Genomic DNA, 25,499 nt, shown 5'->3' on the forward strand with positions numbered 1-25,499 from the left:
AAGTCAGTGTAACAGAATCATTTCTACTCATTTTTATAGGCAATTTCTTTTTGAAAATAAATTTATTATTTTTTATTATTATATAGACTTAAATTTGTAATTGAACACAAAAAATTAAATAAACCTCTCAATTCAAACTATATTGTTAATTAATTATATTTTAATTAATATTTTCATTTTTGTTCCGGTCGTTTATTTATTTCTATTTTTAAAAAATATTTATAAATCAAATATTTCGGTCTACTTCATAGACCACCTCCAGTACACATAGGCAAAAAATTATTATTTGATTCTAAATTTGACGAAGTAGACGTAATATCTGTATTATTAATTATTTTTAAAAATATAATAAAAAATATTAACATAATAAATGCAATTTTTTTATAATTTTTGTGTGTTAAATAAACGACTTAAGAACGGTAAAAATTACAAAAACATTTTAATAAATATGTCATATTAACAATTAATTATTTTAATTAATACTAATATATTAAAACATTTATTAAATTATAATTAATACCTAATAGTTTTTGTTATTTATAAAAAAAAATAAATGCACTCCTAATAATAAAATGGGATTATTAAAAATATTTTCTTTTCAATTATTAAAAAAACTTTTCACAAAAAATAAAGAGCAAAATACAGTAAGAAAATTCATACGTCCGGCATTGTAAACCAACAACAATAATACCGACTTAAAAGGTAATGCAAATATGCCGAACAACAACAACATTCAACGAATGTCGTGTATAGGAGAGACAAGTAAATAAAAAGGAAACATTTCATTGCCAGTTTGAAATTATAGCACTTGAATTGAAATTTTTTTGCGTACTGTACTATCTGTACTATTTTATATATTAATTATTATAGAACTTTGCGCATAACTTAAGTTAATTTACTTCAACTAATTACTAACCATTTTTAATTTCATAATCACTTTTATTAATTTAATTATACATAAATCATTATATCAACACTGCATAAATTTCTCAAATAGTTAAAATAATTTCTTTAATAAAATTCTATGCTGGCAGTGTTGTTCAACTATGTGCGTGTGTAGTCATATGCGATGCTGATTATTTCATTTTATATCTCGGTTTTCGTCAGTATTTTCGTATTTCCTTAAATAGAACCCAGCGAAATGAATTAAGAAAAAAAGCAAAAATACATAAAAAGTGGAAATCATATATAGCATGTGAAATATTAATAAAAAATTTGATATTTATTTGAGCAATATTAAAAATAAATAATTGCTTTTAGTGTTATATTGAAAATAGTGTGTTCTTTATTACTTTATTAAGTCGAAAAAAGGGGGAAACAATTAATTAAGTCTAAACGAAAAGAATCAAACACCAATTTTTTTTTTATGAAACATAATAGATATATCTATATATATACATATATATAAACCAACGAAGTCTGATACAATATATTTGTGAATTCGGGAACACAATATAGAAATAAACAAAAAATTCAGGTACAACAAGAACAAGAACAACAACACAGCAATAGGAATTCAAATACAAGACGACAATGGAAGCAATTGCCAAACACGATTTCTCAGCAACCGCCGATGACGAACTCAGTTTTCGCAAAAGCCAAATTTTAAAGGTAAGTCAAGAATAAAAATTCCATTGTGTCTGCCGCTAAGAAATATGCATAAATTAAAAAGACATACGCGCAGCTTCATTTATTGTTTATAACAACAAATATCCAACTCCAGATCCACACAAAGCAAGGGCACTGCCCTAAAAATTAAAATGCGTCTACCAAACATTTTACTTAAGAAGTTTTTCTATAAAACAAATGCATTAATCAATTTATGCAAATAATTACTTATTGTTTGTATATAACATATTTTTTTATTAAAAACATTTTAATTGTCTTGTGTAGAAAATAATTTAATCTCCAAGAATTTGTTTTTCTTAAGGTGGAGTTGTTTGCTTTTTTCGATACTCGACTCGATAACGCGCTAAATGAACTTTATTTTCCATTTATTTTTTTAGTAAATCTTATGTGACTCATCTCGGAATAATGTTGTTTTATTTTACGCAAACAATATCTGTTATTCACATTCACTTATTTATGTAAAATATAATTATTAATATTAAGCACAAACTATAATTTGCTAGACGTCGTCATACTAGAACGCGTGAGTTATGGAAAGAAGACAACTTACAGAGTTCTCTTAGGAATGTGTTAAGTGATCAATAAAAGTGTACTCATATATGTATTATCTGGTATTATATTTATAATAAATATAAAAACGTATATTTAAGGTGAAATAATACAATAAATATACTGTCAGACTTAAGAATTGAAAAGTCTTGAACAAAGTTAGAGAATCCATTTGACAGCTTTAGATATTCAGTTTCAAAAAGCGCTATTCTAACTGAATAGTAAGTCTACTACGAGGAAGACATTTTTGAGTTTAATTTATACAGAAATAGGGATAAATACAGATTTTAATAAAATTTCTTTTTAACTGAAGACCTAGAGATAATGCAAATCGTGCAGTACACTCTGTCAAAATTAAGCAGTTCAATGGGTTAAGCATTCAACTGTAACCCAATATATATAATACTTGATATTATATATATAATTCTATATATATATAATACTATATAAGTTAATGAACAATATCCCGTAGATGTCCCATATGTGTTTTGATACAATTTTGTGTGATCATTAAAATGTTCATTAACTTAAATAATAATATATATTCTATATAATATCATTTAAATAAAGTTTATATTTAATTTAGTAAAAAGATTAATTAATTAAAAATGTCAATAAGATATCGTAATAAACAAATTGTGTGAATGTGCATATCAGCTATCAATATTAATGAAGCAAGAAACTAATAATTAAGCGAATAAATTCTTAATTTTTTTCTAATTAATTTAGAATGCTAGTTTAAATCATTTTCCTAGTGTCCTCTTGATAATGTAAGCACCACGAACTTAAAAAATATTTGTTTAAATAATTTGATAATTATAATATAAACTTTGCAGAATGTTTTTTACTTTTTTCTGACTCTTTAACTTCAGATCGACCTATATCATGTTATACAATTTTTCCTTTTTTATTCTGCCGGTATTAATTGAGAAAAGAGTATACATATGTCTAAACTGTTAGAAACACAAGGTCTTCTAATGAAAAAAGATATAAACTTTTTTACCAATTGGTTTACATAATTGAGGTGTGTATCTATTAAGATCTGTGATATCTTAATCTTATCTCAATGTATTCATATTAACAATACATCACTAAATATTGTTTCAATGTATAATGTAGAGATTGATTCTAAAATTATTTAAATCTTCTAATTTTTTACTACAATATAACTAATACTCGAAATCCAATATATGAGCGATAGCGATAGTTTGTCTCAAATGTATAGATATATGTCTCATGGTATAGATCTGTTCATATTTGACGCCTATAACAGTTCAAAGATTGTGTTGACCTTTCAATATCAAAAAGTTTCAGCCTAGAACCTAAAACCTATAATAGTGTCTCATAAAATTGTATTAATCTTTTAATATCAAAAAGTTTCTGAAAAGAACCTGAAATCTATAATAGCTTTTTTCTTTTAATAATAATTTTTTCCGACTTTATTTATTTACACATTTTTGTTAACTTTTTATTAATTGTTAATTAATAAAGCAATGTCATAGATTACGGTAAACATCAGATGACAGTACCAAATCTTAGAATTGATAATATAATAATATTTCAAGAAAATAGAAATTACGAGAAAGTAATTACTAAAGCTGTCAGGTTAAATTTCAAATGGGATTGTGTTAGATTTAGACTTCATTTACTCACATTTATTTACTTTTCATTGATAATTAAACAATAAAATAATGTCATAGATTATGGTATATTTCAGAGCATAGTAAACCGCAATATACATATGTCACAGATCTCTGTCTCTTCTAATAATATAGTAATATATTCGGGGAAAAAAATTACTAGAATATTGAGAGATTTATTCCAATTTTTTTCTAATTCTATATTGATATGGCACTGAGCACTACGATTCGGTTTAAATCACTTAAAGAACACTATTATTTTAACTGATTGTTCAATGAAGTAACAAATTTAATAATTTATAATATATAAGTTTATAATATAAATTTTGTTGACAATTTAAAAAATATTCTACAAAAAGCACCATACTCCCTATTTTTTAATTTTCTAAAGCATATATAGCCTTATCAAAACAAGGCATATAGCCTTATCAAGGCATATATAGCCTTGAACTATATTGAAACACCTGAAAGAATTGTATCTCAACACATGCTTGTCCAAATTTGATGAATAAAATCTTCAAATCAATTCCGATTCTCAATAATTTTTTTTATTGCAATAAAAATGCTTAAAGATAATAAGTTCAAAAATATATTTAGAGACAATTATTGCGTTCACTCTTAAAACTAAATAGGAAAATGTGTACTTTTACAAAGGATAAAGTATTCCACTCAAACCTCCCTCAAATTCAAGCTTACATATATATTATAAACACTGTTATTTACAAATATGTGTAAAATAAAATGACAGTTAAATGAATAAAGTAAACAAACAAAAGGGTCATTGAACTTTTCAGAGGCGAAATGTGTCTAATGAAATGTAACTAGGCCAAATGACGTTCTGCTCACCCATTAAATGCGTCTGTTGTAAAATTGCTTAATACAATAATGTTGCTAATGTGGGTTTTCAATGATAAATGTTTGTTATTGTAGTTACTACAAAAGTAACAATAATCTTTTATCAAAGGATCTATAGGTGACAGGGTTACATTGCTTTGATATATATAATATATGCTTCATTATAACATGTTTTTAAAAAGCTCTAATAACGCATATAACTAAAGGTCGAAACATATATTTGAATTCAGATTAGATTTAATCACACCATAATCTTATCTCTGGTTCCTCACTGATTCTTATTTTCTTATTCCACTTAATTTCATGTCTTATCACAAATTTCCACACACAGCTAACGTGAGGTCGAAGAACTAAATACGGGGACCTGCAAGCTACAACTTTTGCAATTTGATAAATATTGTTCCATGAATCCATTTACTAAGAATATAAGATAATTATGTCTTAATTAACATTAAATTCAATACTAAATCTTATCTATTTCGAATTTTAATCCTTTCTCTTTAAATTGTTTCAATCCATTACCAAATATTCACAATATTTACAATAATTAGCTAACAAATGATTGAAAAACTAAAGGCATATATGCATATCTCCACACTATAACTTCTGTAAATTGACAAATATTGTTTTATGATTTGGTTATCTAAGGCTGATGGGGATTAGATTCTATCAGTTCTTTTTCCACTTCAGCTATTCTCTAATTACATTCTCTTATTACATTATTTTATTTCATATTCCAATATAAAATCCATATAAAATTATCGAACGGCTGAAAAGCTAAATAATGGAATCTGCAGCTCACAACTTTTGAAAAATTAAAAGATATTGACTAATCATTTCGATCGCTAATATGGCTAAGTTTTTATGTCTTGATACAGTCACTCCATTACCTCTTCTGTTGCTCGTTACTCATCCAAATTTTTTATTCTACTTTTTACCAAATCTGACAATTAATTCCCACAAATAAGTAATGATAAAATAAAATATACCAAATGGGGATTTATAGACTAAAAATTACAAAAATTTAACAAATATTTATTTAGAATTCATGCATTATAGATTATAGATGAGATTAAGTTGGATAACTCTATCTCTACAACTCCAGTTTATCTCGAATTCTCATTATTTTACCATTACCTAAATCCCACCAAATCTTTATATATCATATCGATCATTGATGTGACAAAATGTGACGCTAACAATAGGTAAAATTGTACGTATAGGTTTCTGCAGACAACAACTTCTGAAAGTTCAATTTATATTCATATGTGAACCGTTTACTGATGTGACAATAGATGAAGTATTACATATGAGAACCTTCAGACTACAATCTGAAGATCTTCAACCCATCACTATGAGTTGATTTGCGATGGTGGATGAAGTGATTAATAGTTTTATTGCCTCATTTCACCTAACCTTATTTCTTTATTTCATTTCATACGCAATCTAAACATTTTGTTTCCTTTCCCCTATTAATAGTATATGCAAAATGTGCTATGTGCTTACTGGGTTACCCAAAACCGAATAGAAAAGTAGTTTCTTTTTGGTATTCGCTTACTGAGATCAACGGAAATGGGAGTATACAGCAGCATCCATAACAGCCAATATTGTCGATTTGGATAAAATTGTGGCCGGATGGTTTACTTTGGCATTCTCTTACTGAGCCTCACGGAAATGATAAAATAGAACAGCACCCATAACTGCAGATTTTGTGAGTTTAGCCAAAAATGTGGTTAGATATACGACTACCAACAGTCGTTCACCATTCCCATCGGAGTTTCATTGATTGCAAGGTCGATAGAATGACATAGATTATATCAACAATGCGTTAGGAGTTTTATACGCTTTTAAATGTTATCTTAGCATTATAAAAATTTATTGGTTGAAACATTATTGAAGTTCTTAACTCAAAGATATTTTTTAAGTGTTAAGTATTTAAGTATTAAAGGTCATTAATTTAATCGTTGAACCATACTAAAGAATTTAACACATACTTACCTACGATATCATCTAGTTTTAGTGTTTAATAATAGGTGCTACCTAACAACAATAGAAATTATGTATTATTCCACAAATAGTATTTCGAGTGCATACCAGAGTATCCTTAAAAGTTCAATTCAAAAGCTTCAATGCATCATCAAATTGGATGTGAAAAATAGAATTAAGGACTACACAAATGCATACGACGAAGTAGAAAAAAAGTAATAGATATCAACAATTGCATTAATACTCGGGCACTACTCCGTTGACGCATGTTGATGCCCCGGCACCAGACGAAATAGCGATTGGAGCAGTAGAAGTGTCGTTGTCAATATGCCGCAAGCCTAGATTTTTATTGCAGTTGCACATGAAGCAGGCGAGCAAATATAAAATTAAACTATATTTCAACAGCAACTAGGAGAGTGGGAATACAGAACTAAAGCTCATTGCTACTCCAACACCAAGACGAGTACCGGCATCAGGCAGCAGGCAGCTGGCATCAGCACCATCCGAAGCAGCGAATAATGGCACAACACCACTGGCAACATCAAATAGCACAACAGCACGTTTACGTGTAAGTGCAATGCCATTAGGTAAAGTTGCTGGTTGTTGCCATTGCTGCTTTTACTGTTGTTGCCCTTGTTGATGTCGCTCGTTGGCGTTGTTGGCGTTGTTGGTGTTGTTGGCGTTGTTGTTGGTGGTGTTGGTGTTGTTGTACTGGTTGTCCATGTGTGTAACTTGTGCCATCAACAACATCGTCAACAACAATATTTTCAGTGCCAACACTGTTATACTCGTAGGTACGTTTAAAACTGCCGCCCTTCGTCTGCTGACTTTACATGTACTGGTATCTGACACAGCCAACAATTGTCTGGGTCTGGTTTAAAAGTTCATAGGAATACAGAATTTTTGTTTTTTTTTCCCCTTTTTTTGGATTTGTAAATTTTTTCTTGTATAATTTTTTGTTTTTGTTGTATTTTTTCCTGCTTTGCATTATTTTTTTTTTGTTTTTGTGCGCTGTTTCCATATCATATGCATTTGGTTGCTAAGTGGTGACTTAGCCTGATATCGTCTTTATTTATTCGGTTTTCCATAGATTCAATTGTTTGCCAGCCTGTTTGTCTGTCTCTTAGTGCTTAGTGGCTCTCGTGCTTTAGCAAGTTTTTTATTCCATATTCTCCTTTATTTAATTCGCCTCTTACCTACACTTGAGCTTAATTCGTTTTGTTTCTTTGTTTAATTTTTTCTATATTATTTTATTTTTTTATTTATTTATTTATTTTTTTTTGACTTACCGGGATGATATCGGTTGCGGTTTTCAATTATGGCATTTATAGTTGATTTAACATTGATTTATAATGAATGAAGAAAATTAAAAAATTAAATTTGCAATATAGGGATTTAATTAATTTTTTTTTACTTCATCGCCGTTCTCTATTTACCTCTATTTACCTATTTATTTCTCTCTAGTATTAGATATGATCGCTAATTGAGCTCAAAAAATCAATAACTGGAGCTCTGTCACCATCATGAGCACATAATCAACTATTTCTGTAGCTACAAGTCAATTCTTTGAGTATATTGTCGGTACATAATTCACTCCTGAGGGTATCAACCTCAGAGATATCCCATCAGCCGGATAAATGCAAAGAAATTTAGAAGGTGATTCCTTAAAGACGGTTTTGTTTTTTTAAGAATTTTAGCTTTTATTTTGGTCGTTATTTTTAGTATATTTCTATACGTTTATCGGCAAATACGGTTTTGCCTCCATCAGGAGAAAATGATTTCTTAGCCCAGATTATTCCTACTCGTATAGGAAGAATACACAAAGTGTCAAATTAGCCACACATATGTTAAGTATGCAATACATACATATGGTGCATGTATAAAAGAAGATTAGTAGTAGATCATCTTCTTCCTTAGATGTTTCGATATCACTGCTTAAAAACATAATTAAAGGAAACGGGTCTTTAATGACAACTTTGTAAATATCAAATTAGGAACTGAAACTTATGTGAACATTTTATACCTAGTACGTATACATTTTTACTAGATACTTCAAATATAAACAAAGTTTAATTCATTATCTATTTGTCCATTAAAAGTCTAACACCTTACTCTGAGTCGCGATGGTATTAGAGTGACTACAACATAACTACCTATCTGCTATTATTTCTTTTTGGAAAAACATGAATAATTTACAATGTAGTATACATACAGCATATGTTGTATTTTACAAACTTTACAAACTATAACATCTATGGTATTAACTTTACTGAATCTGGTATAAAAATTGAAATACAATATCTATGTTTCACTATGTAACTGATGTTTCAGTATGTCTACGAGTACATACTGGATTAGGAATTAAAATAGCATAGGTATCTGCAATACCTAATAACCTTCAAAAATGTAATTTAAAATATATCATATGAATACATATTCTGTAGCCCTTTATCGAAGAGTATATACTACCATAATTTTATTATTATTACAAATATAATATTACTGCTATATTGGAATGAGAATCAAATTACCATATATACAATATCTACAATATCTAAATTGCAAAATATATGCTTAAAGTACATCATTTGCATATACATTCAGTGTACAAAATATTCGGAATTACTTAATAAAATATGTAATAAATTATGAATGAATTAAAATTTATTTTGGCACATTTAAAATGACCCCACCGATACAATATGACTATCCCAGCTTTTACGTCAATTCTAAATGTATAGTCCATAGTCCAAATTAAATATGGTCTTCAGTTTTGTCTGCAATTTTTTTTGGCCACCAACGGCTCGAAAAGCAGAATGAATGGTCTATTAACAGTCGTTAAGTTTTTTTTTTTGCACAAAAATCATTGCGCAACTATGGGTTTGTGCCAACGCAGAACGCTCAAACGTATAATTTCAAAAACAGTTAATGTAAACACACTGAATAACAGATTCCCTTTAAACCCTGCATAAGAGTAATAACCACTTACAGAAATTAAATGTGGGGTGGTATCATTAATCGTGTTTTTTAATGATAAATTCCAAAAACTTTCTACACAAAACTTATATATATATATATCTATATATATTATATATATATATCTCCTTTCAAATTTTGAGAAAAGTCATCATCATCATCATTATCTGTGATTATACAGTCTATGTAGGACCTAAGCCTATTTGACAACAGTCTTCTATTCTTCCCAGTTTTTTGTTTTTGTTTTTTTAATTTCTTATGTTAATTTCTTCTAAGTCCTGATGCACTCCGTCTTTCTATCATTTCCTTGGTCGCTGTATCCTACTTGATTCTCATAAATCTTATAAGAAAAGTCATATCTATAAAAAAGAAAACTACATCTGCTTTTTTTTGTGGTACTTGGACTTGGTGGTGGCTTAAAAATACCATTTTTAAAAATATAAAATCCGTATACTTTGTATAATAAATATACATTCGGCTTTACTGAACTGGTATGAGAATTACGAGAACGAGCATAAGTAACTTTACTAGCTAATAATCTATTCTAACCTTGAGTAACCTAATCTTAATTTTCTAAAATTGCATTTCAACAGAAAGACGTGACTATGAATTTTATAAGCTATATCTGTTATTTTCTATTTGTCTGTAGATGATTTCGCAAATTACCTTATATATATATCTTATAATAGATAGTAAGTGCAGCGGTAATGTCATTTTGTTCACTAACTGCAGCAAATTAGTTTGCCATTTAAAAAATTAGATTTATTCTACAATATATCAAAATTAACAAAACGGCGACAAAAAATTTCAGAAATTCCCCAACCGAACTATGAACAAAAACTAATTGAAAATGTAAATAAATTTAAAAAACATTTATCTTTACAAATTTAAATTTTTTTTTATCTACGAACTCTGTAATTGAAAGTTTCATTTTACGAGAGCTTAATTTACTACTTACGACTGAGTATCGCTGCTGCTGCTGTTTTTTCACAATGGAAATGACTCATGCGAAAATCTACTGAAAATAGATAATTTATGAATTTCTGTGGAAACAATTTTGTATTTAATGAATTTGTGATAATTAACACCAACCGCGACGACGACATCAATACCAAATCCAACGACAATCGCATTGTTTTCACTCTTAAATGATGTTTTCATGCTCAGTCCGTTCTATGACATATGTAATCTGGAATATACCATGAGATTATGAAAAATATGCGTTCTGTAAATATATATTTATATGCGTATATATATATATATATATATATATATATATATATATATATATATATTATTGCTATGTGGTATATCATGTCAGAATTGGACAGAATTTATTAACAACTTGTTAACTTTCATACCCACTGGGTATGATAAAATTACGAGATCCAGCACACTGAATAATTATTAAATTTACAGTGAATCAATTGAGTTATGTTGTATTTCATTCTATAACTAAAAAATACTTTCAAAATTTGATCATTTTACAACTTACAATGGATTTCCATGGTTATGATCGGGATCAGATTATTTTAAGCAATTTACACATTAATGCCGTTTTCGAAGAGTAAATCTGGAGTAACTTTATCAACCGCAAAAATTTTACTTTTAATACAATTTTCATTTTCAATTGGTAAATCTCGAGAGAATTGTAAAACAATCGGGATTAATTTATAACACTCGAGATTAATTTATAACACTCTAGATTAATTTATAACACCCTAGATTAATTTATAACACTCTATTTATTTTACGAGAGTAACAAGATAACTCTGAAATTAACAACTGTTTTATAAGATTTGACATATAAACTCTAATTTGATTCGATATATGTATTTATGAAAAATATAAATGTCTACTAATACTACTAAAAAAATATTAGTTTAGTCCAAAAGTGATCTTTGAACCACAAAATTTTACGAATCAAGAAAAAATCTAGATTTAATCCAGATTAAGCAATCGCAAACGCCATAATGTTATTCACGATCATGTGTAATGAGTTCGGTTACCGCATATTATAGTATTAGTAAGAGCAACAAGGGCATACATTTTGTGGTTGATACTTTACAGTATACCCAACTTAACTGGGGATACAATCGTTAACTGGTGGATGGAAGAATGAAGGAACGTTGTAAAACAAGCTTAGGTCCTACATGGATAGATGATATTAATATTCTTGCCTTATTTGAATATGTATCGTTTATTTATTATAAACCCATTTCTTAATGTTCATACATTATACATGATTCAGTTGAATTTTGAAGTCCAATATTAACAAGTGAGTACTATGCATTTGTGCCAAGTACTATACTATACATAACTATTTTTAAATATAAATTTTATATTTTGTATATAGTTATAATGTATCCTGTTGTAAATAGGAGTAAAAATTATATAGGGCAATCTTTGATATTAGTATACTTCAACTAGTATTAGCAGTTTCTGGATATCAACAGAAACTTATATCACCGATATTCTGTTCTGTTCAAACTAATCAATCCTGAGGTCTTAACAAGAAGCCAGATAAGTAAATTTAAAAAATTTTCAGTAATGAATGAAGTAAAAACAAGATATAGCTAAACTATACTATATGAGTTTCAAATTTAGGAATATTTCTCGGGCATTCCAATTCGGTTCTTCATTTGTAATGCTGCACAAACTAACCAAGGAAATTGCTCATATATTAAAAAATATACAAACAAGTTGAAAAGTATCTATAAGTTGAAAGTGTATAATATCTATAAGTTAAATGGTTTTATAACAGAAACATGTGGTCCACCTTTTAAACATAACAGTAGTTAATCACACCTTGATTTACTTTGCGTCATTGACACTAAAGTTCACTATAGTATTTGGCAATGCATTCATTGTATGAGACTATGAATTAAATGTAATCAAACTGCAGCGTCTTATTGTCGTTGTAGTTCAACCAGATAACCTGAAAAGCAGACACACAAATAAATTATAAGATGGGGTGGTATGGGATGAATTCTGTAGTTGGTGGACAAAATTTTGAGGAAAAGGAGAGCAATGAATAGAAAGATTTGATAAAAGGAATTGAAAGAAATTTGCCACTTCGCTGGGATGTGGCGACAAATTGTCGTCAAATATGTGTGTATCGAACTATCACGTACGATTTTGTGTATCCTCATGTTATAGACATCGTCTCATAACTTAAATTCCTTCTCAAATATTCCTAATATGTTCTTCATAAAGAATCATCTTAACTGATTTCATCTAACGTGTTCTTAAAGATATCTGCCTATAATTTGGATTGCTTTGTCAATACTGCTGAAATATTTTTATAAAAAAATCTTTCCATAAATTGATATATCCATAAATTTCTGATATATTCTTCATTAAAAATTATCATATCTACTTTCATCTATCGTTTTCTTTGCATATAACTTTGTATAAATTAAAATCATTCGCTAATACTTCCAATATATTTTTTATATATAAGTATTATGTTTTATTGCACTTATCGACTCGTTATGCTAATATTCCTATAAATCTGCTTTCATCTGGCGTTTTCTTGCATATAGCTTCGTATAAATTAAAATCCTTCGTCATGTACATTTAAAATATTCTTTATGAAAAACTATCGTATTTGGTTTCATATTTTGTTTATATATACCCTATTATACCCTATTCCTAGGAAATAGGAATAGAATATATATCCTATAGAAATATTTCTATCTTTTTATAGAAATCTTTCTATCTGTTTATGAAAATACTCCTATCTGGTTATGCAAATGTTCCTATCTTGTTATGGGAATATTTCTATCTTATTATAGAAATATTCCTGTCTTATTATAGAAACATTCCTGTCTTATTATATAAATCTTCCTATATGTAATATAGTTCTATAAAACAATAAAATAAAATTGAGTTAGACATTAAAATCGGTGTTTTTAATTAATATAAATAGACATATATATAGTAATCTATTTACATTTGCCTATCTTGTTACGGGAATATTTCTATCTTATTATAGAAATATTCCTGTCTTATTATGGAAATTTTCCTTTATTGTTATAGAAATCTTCCTGTATTGTTATAGAAATCTTCCTATATATTATAGAAATTTTCTATTTGATTATGAATATCTTCCTATCTGGTTATGTAATATAGTTCTATAAAATAGTTCTATAAAACAATAAAATAAAATTGAGTTAAACATTAAAATCGGTGTTTTTAATTAATATAAATAGACATATATATAGTAATCTATTCACATTTTCCTATCTTGTTACGGGAATATTCTTATCTTATTTTAGAAATATTCCTGTCTTATTATGGAAATTTTCGTTTATTGTTATAGAAATACTTCTGTCTTATTATAGAAATCTTCATATTAGGTTATGAAAATCTTTCTATCTTGCTATAGGGAATGTTCCTATATTATGTTGAGGCTAGTTAAGTCAGTGCACTTTACTCTCTATTAACTGCGAGATTTCTTCAAAACCCCTCTTTGCGCCTTGACTAGATTATTGTTTATCACTTCATCAGACTAAGCAATAATTGACCTCAGATCTGCATACCTCTCCGAGGAGCCTGTAACCATTCTGAGATTTGATTTGTTCCTATAAATTGTATTCTTTTGTATGTACTTTTAAAGAATATTTTATAATAAATCATCCTATCTGGTTTCGTATAAAATTTTCCTACACATTTAATTCCGTCGTATATACTTCTAGATTATTCTTTATAAAGAACTATCAAGGGAGGCCAGGGTTCACACTGGACTATAGTGCCAAATAAGAAGAAGAAGGAAGAAAGAACTATCATATGTATGGGCTTGTAGTGAATATCCTTATTTTTACATATAAATATTCTTGCATTTAATATTAATTTTAAATAACTGCATAGAATCTTTTGAAGTTAGATGGAAATGTGCTTCCATTTTTGTTTTTTTTTTTTGTCTATTTCAAAAGAAATTAAATTACATTCCTTTAGTTATTGAATTCACTTGTGATGTGATATGATGTGATGTGATATGATGGAAGGGGCAATTATGAGCTGAGCCATGCCCATTTCATATTACTGCATTAAAAATTACTTACATAATATTTTATTCCCGCTTTGCACAAAATGAATGTATCTCAACCTAAAAAAAATTGTGAAAATTGTAGAAATTGTGAAAATTGACATTGTTAAGCCGCCACTGTCGCTCCCGCTGCCGCTGCCGCTGCCGCCAAAGCAATTAAAAGCGGCAAAAGGAAAATAAACATAAAAAATGTGGAAATTATACACATTTGAATTGCTGCGTTACTTTGAAGCCAAAAGATACATTCTACGCATCGCTTTTATTTATTTACAATAGCTACAATGTGTGGCGGTGGCGGTGGCGGTGGCTTCGTCCATTCTCTAACGTATGTTTTGGCATTTTCGATGATTTCTATGTGGCATTTTGGCCTCTTTTTGCATGTCTGTCTATCTTCGTACACATGATAAAATAAATGTATCGTAAATATTTGGGTATCTGGTCATCGCTATAAAAAACGCAAAACACAAAACACAAAAGACATAAGCTACATTCAGTCTAAACAATCCATGAATCTATAAATTGAACCTACGCTTTTAACTCAAAATTTGGCTATGGAAATGTGAATGCGATATTTTTAGTAGATTAAATAGATTTTTTTTTCCATCTGGTATTTGCAAATTTGATTGTTTATTTTAGAAAAAAAAAAATGTTCAGATTCATCGTTCGCTTCTTTTACAATGAATGAAATCTGAGCTGTTTGTCAACTCTCAAATTTTGAGCAACTCCTCAGTACCGTTTCTATTTTAAAAATATTTTAAAAACATTTGTCCCAAATAACAAATTACAAAGCAAAGATAATAATTTTTATCTCAAATTGCAAATTTAAAAAAATCTTTAAATTTGGCCTTAAATAGCTTTTTGTTAGATATTTGAATATGTGCGGTTCGCACTTTTACTCACACATTGTTGTTTGTTAGGACCACAAAAAAGTAGACAAAGCCTGTATGTTTGCATAATCGACATTTACAAAATATTAAATATACAAAAAGCATCTTTATGAATTGCATTTGTCACTGGCAATTTGAAATAATTTGGCAAAAAATGAGCAGACAACTGAAGTAGAAACCTACATTGAACCAAATTCGACACCCCCACAATGAAAGCGAAATTTTGAAATAACTTAAAATTCATGTCGGGAAATAAATTCAAATATTTTATAATTGTTGTTACGCATTGTTGCCCAATGCAAAAATATTCGTAATATTTATAAATAAAAATTTAAAATAGATATATGTAGTCACTATATATTCATACCTAGATATATGCACTAAAATATAAGACGTTATCAAAAAGTAAAGAAAAATTTTTAAATCTTTACATTTTATCTTGCTCGTTAAGTCGTGTCTTTTTTTATGTACTGGTTGTACTGCCAGTAGTATACATATTAGGTATGTTCTACGAGCTACACGAAGTAGAACTCAAGTAAAGTACAAACTGAGAACGTAACACAAATAAACTGCCAAATTTCGCTCTTTACACAGATTATCATGAAACAACTTTGTGTAAAATCTGGTGAGAACACCAATGTCGCGGAAATAAACAATACAAAAATTTAAATTCAAACAAAAACAGCTGATTCAAACATCAACACAAATTTTACTTGAAATAAAATGTACAATTAAAGTCTATGTAGAATTTCGACAGGGATGTTACGCTCTCTCAGATGCTCAAAATTCACTCGAATATTTGCTGGTGGAACGCACTTGTGTATACACAGTGTTACTCAAACTTACTACGAGTAGCTCGTGGAACAGATCTATTAACTATCCGCTATAAATGATGCTTATGGCATTTTCGAATGGTAAATCTGGATTTAATCTAGATTTACTACCGATCTGTCACATTTTATTGCCCATCAAACATTTTTAAAATAATCTAAAATTTTTGTAGAAATGTTACTAGACATTTATATCTTTCATAAAGGCATTTATCGAATCAAATCATACTTTATTTGTCAAGTCCTATTAAACAGCTGTTTATTTCAGCTTAATCTTGCTACTCTGGTAAAATATCTAGAGTGTTATAAATTAATCTCGATTGTTATACAATTTGTTCGAGATTTACCAATGGAAAATAAAAATTGTAATAAAAGCGAATCTCGATTAACAAAGCTACTCAAGATCTACCAATCGAAAACGGTATTAATTTAGAGAAATTTTGTAATTTTTATTTAAATTTAAGTAAACTTCTAATGTTTAAGAATTATGGTGACGACTTTATGCCATAACCTCGAATTAGTTAATGAGTAGTAAAACGCTTTCAAGAAGGTCAAAGAAGAGATAATCATAAAATCATAAAAGAAGATATAAAATTTTTTACGACGACGTGTAAAATGCGTACACGAAGTTCGAAAAAACGACATAAAATCTCTGACGAAGACGATATGTCATAATCTCGAGTTAATGAATAGTACAATGCTTTCGAGAAGGTCGAGAACACATTGAAGATGGCATAAAATCTGTCATAACCCCGAGTTAATAAATGGTAAAATCCTTGCGGAAAGGTCGAGAAAGCGTTAAAAATAAATTAAACCCTTTTTACTTTACCTTTACTTTATAATACTTTATATATGTCATATTCTTGAACTTATGAATGGTAAGATTTTCCCAGGAAGGTCAAGAAAACATTGAACATTCATCTATAATAAAACATAAGAAAAAAATGTTCAGATTGTACTTGCATATTGAAAAATGACCAGTAAATAGTTTACTGAAGAAACGAGTGGCACTACCATAAGTAATTAAACTTTTTGCCTATCCAATAGTTCTTGGTAAAACCTTACAACACTGTAATGCGGCAATCACGCTATGCTTTTGATATAGTAGGGTAGGCTGGAGTGAAGACCTTGTATCGAAGAAAGCTTACTCAAGCTCAAATTATGACCCATTGTAGCTCATATGATATGACAGTCTATGTTTATTTTTCTATTTTATATTCTATTTGTATAGTCTAAAACCTGTTTACCACTAAATATAATAAAATCGGTTATATTTTATTTTGACTATCAATTAACTACATATATTGGAATTCTAACTGCCTTGAACACAATAACGCTCTAGAACTACTGTGTATAATGATTTGCTTACAGAATACCTAGTTGAGGGTTAAGAAATCCAAATGATTATTATCGAGCGTATCCGTCTGAATAAGAGGGAGAAGCAGAAGTGAAAATGAGAAAGGCGATAGAGATCCTACGCCCAGGCAGCTGGGATGGGTCTCAATATGGGTATTATTTAACTGACTACGTACATATATTGGAATTTTGACTGTCCTGAACACAATAACGCTCTAGAACTACTGTGTATAATAGTGATTTGCTTACAGAATAGTTGAGGGTTGAGAAATCCAAATGATTATTACAGAACTCACTTAAACTAACACTTAAATCATCAATCAAAAGTGTTACTCTATTAACTGCTCTGGATCCGCTTAACATATTAATTAACATAATTTATTTGTGATCTAATCATTTAATGTATATATTTAAGGTGCTTTTCGAATGTGTCATATTCTCATTTTAGTTGGATATTTATTATGAAATATTATAAAATGAAACTATTCTGTTTACCTGTGGCTTACCCTTCTAGCTTTGTGGATATCTGAGAAGCTAAGTTACGTTTCATTATAGGTAAAATTCATTAAACATGCTGTTTGAATTACTCTATAAATAGATTTATATGAATATATGTACACTCGTCTGTGTAAAATTAAACCATTTATCTTGGTGTACACACTCTACTTGATTGAATTGACTACTTTATCTGTATTAAATTACGTATTTAAATTGATTTTTCATTATTACAAGTCCAAAACAACATCATTTACTTTACGTCAGACGTTAATTTGATTGATTGATCAATTTAATTGCTTTCTTTTCTATTTCTAATCTTTTTCTTTTTGGTTTATGTATCTATTATGACTAACATTTTTTCCTTGGTGTATGCAAACATGAGCATTAAATTTTATTTAAGTTAAAATAGATAAGAAAAAAATCTTTAAAATATTTATCACGTATGAAGTAAATATTTAAATAATTTGTGTTATTGACTTTATTTATTTATGTGACGCACATGTTGATTTTATTTAGTTTAATTTAGTAATTGTTTAGCTTTCGAATATTAAAAAAATATAAAAACTAGAAAAAATGCGATATAAAAACTTCTGAGATTTTTTTATTTTTTACTGTTATGACTCGGAAGAATTTCATCGCATTTGCATTTTGCAAAATAATTCAAAATATATAATCACGTCCCAGACCAGTTTTATTTAATATTATTTACTTTGTGCCGCATTTGAATTATCACAGAAAAACGTAGAACTTCTCTGGCAAGAGATAACCTCTCAGGTCAAGTACTTCATTGTTTCAGATTTACAATATGGATTATTTAATAAATTGAGTGAATGAACTTTATTGTTAAGTTATGGAAATTTCTTCAAATTTATCTTAACTACTTTATTAATAAAATAATTATTTTTAAATTTTTATAAACTTATCAGAGCAGCTATTACATATATCTTTAATTTTTATATATAATATAAGCAAGATTTTATATAATTTTGATAATAATGAAAATCTTGCTTGCTTTTCTTCATACAACTGCTAATTCTGCGAATATTATATATATATATATATATAATGTATTGTATAATGCAGAAAAACTATATTATTAAATTCAATCTGTAAACATTCTTAGCATTACAGATTAGAAAAAAAAATTAATCTGTGATTTATAATTCAATTTGAATATATGCTTGCACATTAGAATACCTTGTTGTTATAACAAGCATATATATTTCTCTTAACGACCTAACTATGCATATCAGTAACCAGTTCGCATGGGTATCTGAACGCAGGAACATCTCAAGCAACTGCAGTGCAGAAGAAACTACCAAGGCAGGCACTCTGCCCTCTGACTTTAAGTACTACTACTATTATTCACTCCCCCAATGGAGCATAGAGTCTTAATAATTCTTTTTAAACTGACTCTATTTGGTGCTTCTCTATAAATGTCATTCCATGTATATCGTGCTTCAGCTAGCTCACTTTCGACCGTTCTTCTCCATGTTGACCGTTCTGGCGTATTAGGTCTTCTGCTGCCTTGACATTAGTTTTTCAGATATTAGTATTCCACTTGTAATAGCCAAACGGTCTATCAAACAGAAATATCTAAGCAGAGCTAAACGACCCCGACAGAGCTATCATCCTGCAAAACTAGGGACTTGGTTGATAGTTGATAGGGTAGTCAGGCTCCCGTTTCGTTTCGTATGTTGTTTCACTATTCTTAGATAAAGCTGGTTAATATAGGTTTTCCCCGTGTGGTGGCGGGATAAGAATACCACCTCAGTAGATCTCTGCTTGTCGTAAAAGGCGACTAAAAGAGAAAACGCACAGGTCAAAGTAAAGTATTTACGAATCCTGGTAAGTCGTGAGGGCGCACAGGTCGAAGTAGCTTGCTACGATTCCTGATAAGTCGATCCCTATGCTAGCAGACTAAGTCTATACTCCAGGGAGTTAGGCGGGTGTCTACGCACATCTGCTAAGTTGACCAGCCTTCGGGAAGTGCGACTATCCATCAGGTCAACTGTTAAGTGATAAGTACGGTCATGTCTCTGTTTATCGTTTGACGCAGATAGTCGTGCGGGGGTGAAGGAAAACACCCTTTTAGTGAATGATTACAGGGAATGAATGTGTAAATAGGTGAAATGTGTCTATCAGAAATTAAACCCCTCAAACTAAGGTGGAACAGCTACGCCTTTAGCTTGGCTGCTGGGGTAGAAGCAATCTTAGTAGCGAACTCGGGATACCTGGCGACCTCCTGTTTAAAACAGCCTTACCTGTGCAATGCGAAGCTCTCCGCAGGTGGACATATTTCTCTTCGCAACTCGTGGGAACAAAATTAACTCTAATGAAATTTTAATAAACTTTAAACAAGACAAAGTGGTTGACACTGATAAGGTGGACAATGAGGCCTCAAAGGCCGAGCTGATAACCTTAGCTTTAAATACCACGACACATCACAGTCATGTTACCAATGAAATGGTGGACGAAGAAGCCCCGCAAAAGGCTGAGCCGTTAACCACAACAGTTGGAAACGTGACAATGACTGATCTCGACTTAGCTGAGCGTATCCGTCTGAATAAGAGGGAGAAGCAGAAGCGAAAAAGAGAAAGACGAAAGAGGTCCTACGCCCAGGTAGCTGGGATGGATCTCAATATGGGTGTCATCGATTCAAGAGTCGAAGGACCTCTTGGCGAAAAACACTTAGTTGCTTTCAAAGCATCTTTGTTGAACGCCGTGGACTCCCTAGATAATGAAACAGGTGACATAGGGTTTATTGGCAACGCTCGCCTTAAGAATGGTTACATTACCATTAAATGTAAAAACCAACAATCCAAGGCATGGCTAATCAGCACGGTAACTAAGCTGGAAGGCCTTTGGCCAGAAGCTAAGCTTACGGCTGATACGCTAACATCGTTGCTCAACGAGAAGAGAATATTGATCTTTGTCTACGACTCTACCGTAGGCAAAGAAAGTATTCTCAGCAGGCTGCAGAAGCAAAACAGCTGTATTAAAGATACTTCGAAATGGAGGATCATTAACTCCAGCAAGTTTGGTGATGCAAGTAATGCTGGCGTCATGCTCACAGTGTGGTGCCCTAAAGAAGACGCTGAGGCGATTAAGACCGCAGGAGCCATGCTCAACTGTGGTCTAGATCAGGCCGAAGTGAAGTTCTGAAGGGATACACGGTGGACATGAAGACGCTTCTGGTATGGGACTAATGGATCTGTGTAGTCCGTTAGGGCGGTGGGCGGGCCCATACCAGAAAACATTAAAGGTTTTACAACTGAATATTCATCACACCAAGAGCCCTGGATTGTTCAAAACCTAATAAAGGGACTTGCTGCCACGCTATTTCTTCCACATACAGTTGGAAAAATAATGACACGCATAATGGTAAGAAAGAGGATAGACTGCATTCAATTGCCTCATCTATGCAAACCAGATCTTAGTATGGTAAGAGAAGGTAGCATCGACCTATATGCCATACGACTCTATTGAACTATATCCCAGTCAGGAGGTAATCAGACTGATGGAGTATTGCAGAACGAAAAGGTTAAAAATCGTCATGGGATGCGATGCGAACGGACACACATTGTGTGAGGTAGCAGCGATAATTCAAATTTAACTTTAGCTTTAACTCCATAACGACATCCGAGAATCGATGTCGAAAAAGACCCAAGTCGCTTCGATGGTGTTATTCTGCTAAAAATTAAATTACGAAATGGTGTTTTAAAAATTAATACTTAAGTATTATCTAATCTATTACTCATTATATATATAATGTAATAATAATAATGTAATAATATTTGTGGTCTTCTTAAATTAATGAACTCGGTTTTTGTTTTGTAGATATTAAACATGGAAGATGACTCAAATTGGTACCGCGCTGAATTAGATGGCAAGGAAGGCCTTATCCCTAGTAATTATATAGAAATGAAAAATCATGAGTAAGTTCAAATATAAAATATATAATTATTACTCATTTTAATGAGAAATATATTATTACTATTATTGCTTGGTTATATTTTAATCTCATCCACTTTATGATTTATTAATAATAATTAAATATAACTAAACAATAATAATATCAATAATTGCTATAATATTTAAAAGAAATGAAATGCTAACTCATGTTTTATTTAACAGCTGGTACTATGGTAGAATAACACGTGCTGATGCGGAAAAACTCCTCTCCAACAAACATGAAGGTGCATTTTTAATTCGTATAAGTGAATCAAGTCCTGGTGATTTTTCATTATCTGTCAAGTAAGTTTATTAATATGTTATATATTCTTCTCTTACACGAGTACATAATTATTTTCGAAATTGTTAATTATTTATTCCACTTTATAGATGTCCTGACGGTGTTCAGCATTTTAAAGTTTTACGTGACGCACAGGGTAAATTCTTCCTTTGGGTGGTTAAGTTTAATTCCTTAAATGAATTAGTTGAATATCATCGAACGGCAAGCGTATCGCGATCACAAGATGTTAAATTAAGAGATATGATACCAGAGGAGGTAATTATATTAAGTATATAGAATAATAATTTTGGGTGTATGTACATTAAGATGGTACATACCATAAATTCCAGGAACTGGTTCTGAAAATTGAAAACACAAGTTTATTCTTGATAATCGTTTAAGAATATGTTGTCCCACACTTTGTAAGGATGTCATATCATTGTGTCTCGCAGAGTTGCGGGATCCATATTTGAGCTACAAAGGTCGCAATAGGATGTCCTATTGTTTTGTATGTTCTCAATAAGGTTTCTGTCTATACCCTATGAGCAACCAAAAGAACGGTCATTGGTCGTCTGTACCTCCGCACGGGGAGGTACGCAGATCTTAGCTCAATCACTGAATAATCATGAAGCTTATAGGCAATACATAAATTAGTCAATGAGATAAGTGGGACCCTATAGTACTCCCAGCTATCAAAGAGTAAAAGTGCCCAGTTGCGCTGACTCGAAAAAAAAAGGATCAACATACAAGATGGTGAGATCTTTCCACCTGGGCCTACACTCAGTTTAATGTTTTTCAGCAACCCTATTTTGAAAAATGCTCAGACTAAAACTTAATTTTATAGGCACTATTTCTTGGTAAAATTTACTCTCAGTACACCATTGAATTGTGTATATATATATTATTTTTTATATTTTATATTTTTTATATTTAACATTCTTTTAAAAAAATAATGTCCTATTAGGATATAAAAAATTTCTAATGTCTTGCTCTGTTTTGTTACCAACTAACATACTTTTATCAACATTTACAGATGCTCGTACAAGCATTATATGATTTTGTGCCACAAGAATCCGGCGAATTGGACTTTAGACGCGGCGATGTCATCACCGTCACAGATCGTTCTGACGAGAATTGGTGGAATGGCGAGATTGGCAATCGAAAAGGCATATTCCCAGCAACCTATGTAACGCCATATCATTCATAATAAACTTCAGTGGGGGGATAACGATATTATATCAACAACTAAACAAAAACAACACAAATTTAAATACACACAAAATGCGTTTATATACAATACAACTACACATACAACACATCCACACACAAACTCACCATTATTGCCACCAACACCAACTACGTAAAAATTCAAAAAAAGAGAAAGAAACCAATTTGATTATGTTGGCGAGATAGAAAGAACAACAATGAATGCAAAAACAAAATCAAATAACTTTTAAATGCATTTTAACGTTTTGCAACTAAATTTAAAATTATATGTATAATTACTATTAATTAAAAAAAAAACAAAAAAACAATGTTTACTTTAATACAAAACACATGATTAATAATTAAAAATTATAAAAATATATTTTTAATATTTTAAAAATTTTTTACATATTTTTTGTGTTTGCTAATTAATAATTATTAAACAATGTCAAAATAAAATTTATAATTTTTTCTTTTCATATAAAAGAGAGATTTTTTTTAATATTGAAGAACTAAACATAAATTTTGTAATAATTAATTAAGAAAACAAAAAAAAAAAATATTGTAATAATTTTATACGTTTAACCCTAACATATGAAAAAGAAATCAGCAACTAATTTACACACATACAATATATATATATAGTATTTAAAATAATTATAAAAATATTTAAAATAATTAAAACTATTGTAGTTTTTAAAGTGTAAAACCTTTTTGTGGGTCTAAATATAGTTTGTCTCAGAAAGGTGTTTACAATACAAATTTGGTTTAAATATTGAAGATAAGATGATCACTTAATTTTTGACCACTTTATTTGATTTTAATTCATATAACTTTTCTAAGACAAACTATATACATTTAAAATTGACATACTAGTTTTTATATACATATTTTATTTTATAAAAATGCAAATAGTTTATAAAATAGAAATAAATGTAAACTTATGAGTGGCCATACACTAAGCTGGATGGAGGATTAGTAGATTTGTTCAAGTTGCAGTGCAGTAAAGTTAAACGTCATTGCCAATGAAATATATAACGATGCTTCCTTGCTAGCCACAATTAATATACAGGATATTATTTATAAATTTCTGTTTAAAATATTATTAATACTTTTCGTTTGTTTAAAGCATGTTATGTGTACTGAAGACGCTATTTTCTTAATTTTCGTAAATATATAATATATAAGATTTATAAAAATTTAAATTATAATTGTTAAGAAACAATAATAGAAAAAAATGTCATAAATGATTTTGAACTGTTAAAAATTTTTAAATTTTATTTAATGTTTAATTAAATATTTAGAAGCGTACAAATTTAAAAAATGTGTCAAATAAATTAAGAACATAAATTTGCATATTTTAAATCTAATTTGTTAATTAAGTTCGCCTATATACTACTAATATAAAAAGAATATAATTTTAAAATTAATAAATAAATACTATTAACAAAATCTTTATAAAATTAAGCTTTTTAAATTATAAGTTAATACATTGAATATTATTTATATTGTTTGAAGCTTCGCGCAATTTTCAAGTCCAAATGTAATATGTTAATGCTCGTGCATCTTGTTCGAGAACAGTGCACCAATCGAAGATGTTCGAACACTATATTGTGTTAAAGCAGTTTTTATCATACGTTTATTTTCGAACATTTGAAGTGTTTAATCCAAATATTCGAAATTGTGTATTTTCAAACTGTGCGAATATCGTAATATTCGTACACAATTATATTACAATGCCTTGAAACACTATTATATATTAAAAAATAAATATAAAAAATAACTTTATTTAATAATTAAAAT

The 25,499-nt window shown here is 29.5% G+C and overlaps 1 protein-coding gene across 1 annotated transcript; it reads left to right on the forward strand.

Moving 5' to 3' along the window:
• The first annotated feature begins 1,058 nt into the window (after nucleotides 1-1,058).
• LOC119680854 (growth factor receptor-bound protein 2) lies at nucleotides 1,059-23,984 on the forward strand. Its single transcript, XM_038093854.1, has 5 exons — nucleotides 1,059-1,611; nucleotides 22,097-22,194; nucleotides 22,394-22,513; nucleotides 22,601-22,766; nucleotides 23,524-23,984. The coding sequence occupies exons 1-5, from the start codon at nucleotides 1,534-1,536 to the stop codon at nucleotides 23,695-23,697; spliced, it is 636 nt and encodes a 211-aa protein (XP_037949782.1). The 5' UTR covers nucleotides 1,059-1,533; the 3' UTR covers nucleotides 23,698-23,984.
• The last annotated feature ends 1,515 nt before the right edge of the window (nucleotides 23,985-25,499 follow it).

Source organism: Teleopsis dalmanni, chromosome 2, assembly GCF_002237135.1.
Source record: "Teleopsis dalmanni isolate 2A chromosome 2, ASM223713v2, whole genome shotgun sequence".
NCBI classification, from domain to species: Eukaryota; Metazoa; Arthropoda; class Insecta; order Diptera; family Diopsidae; genus Teleopsis; species Teleopsis dalmanni.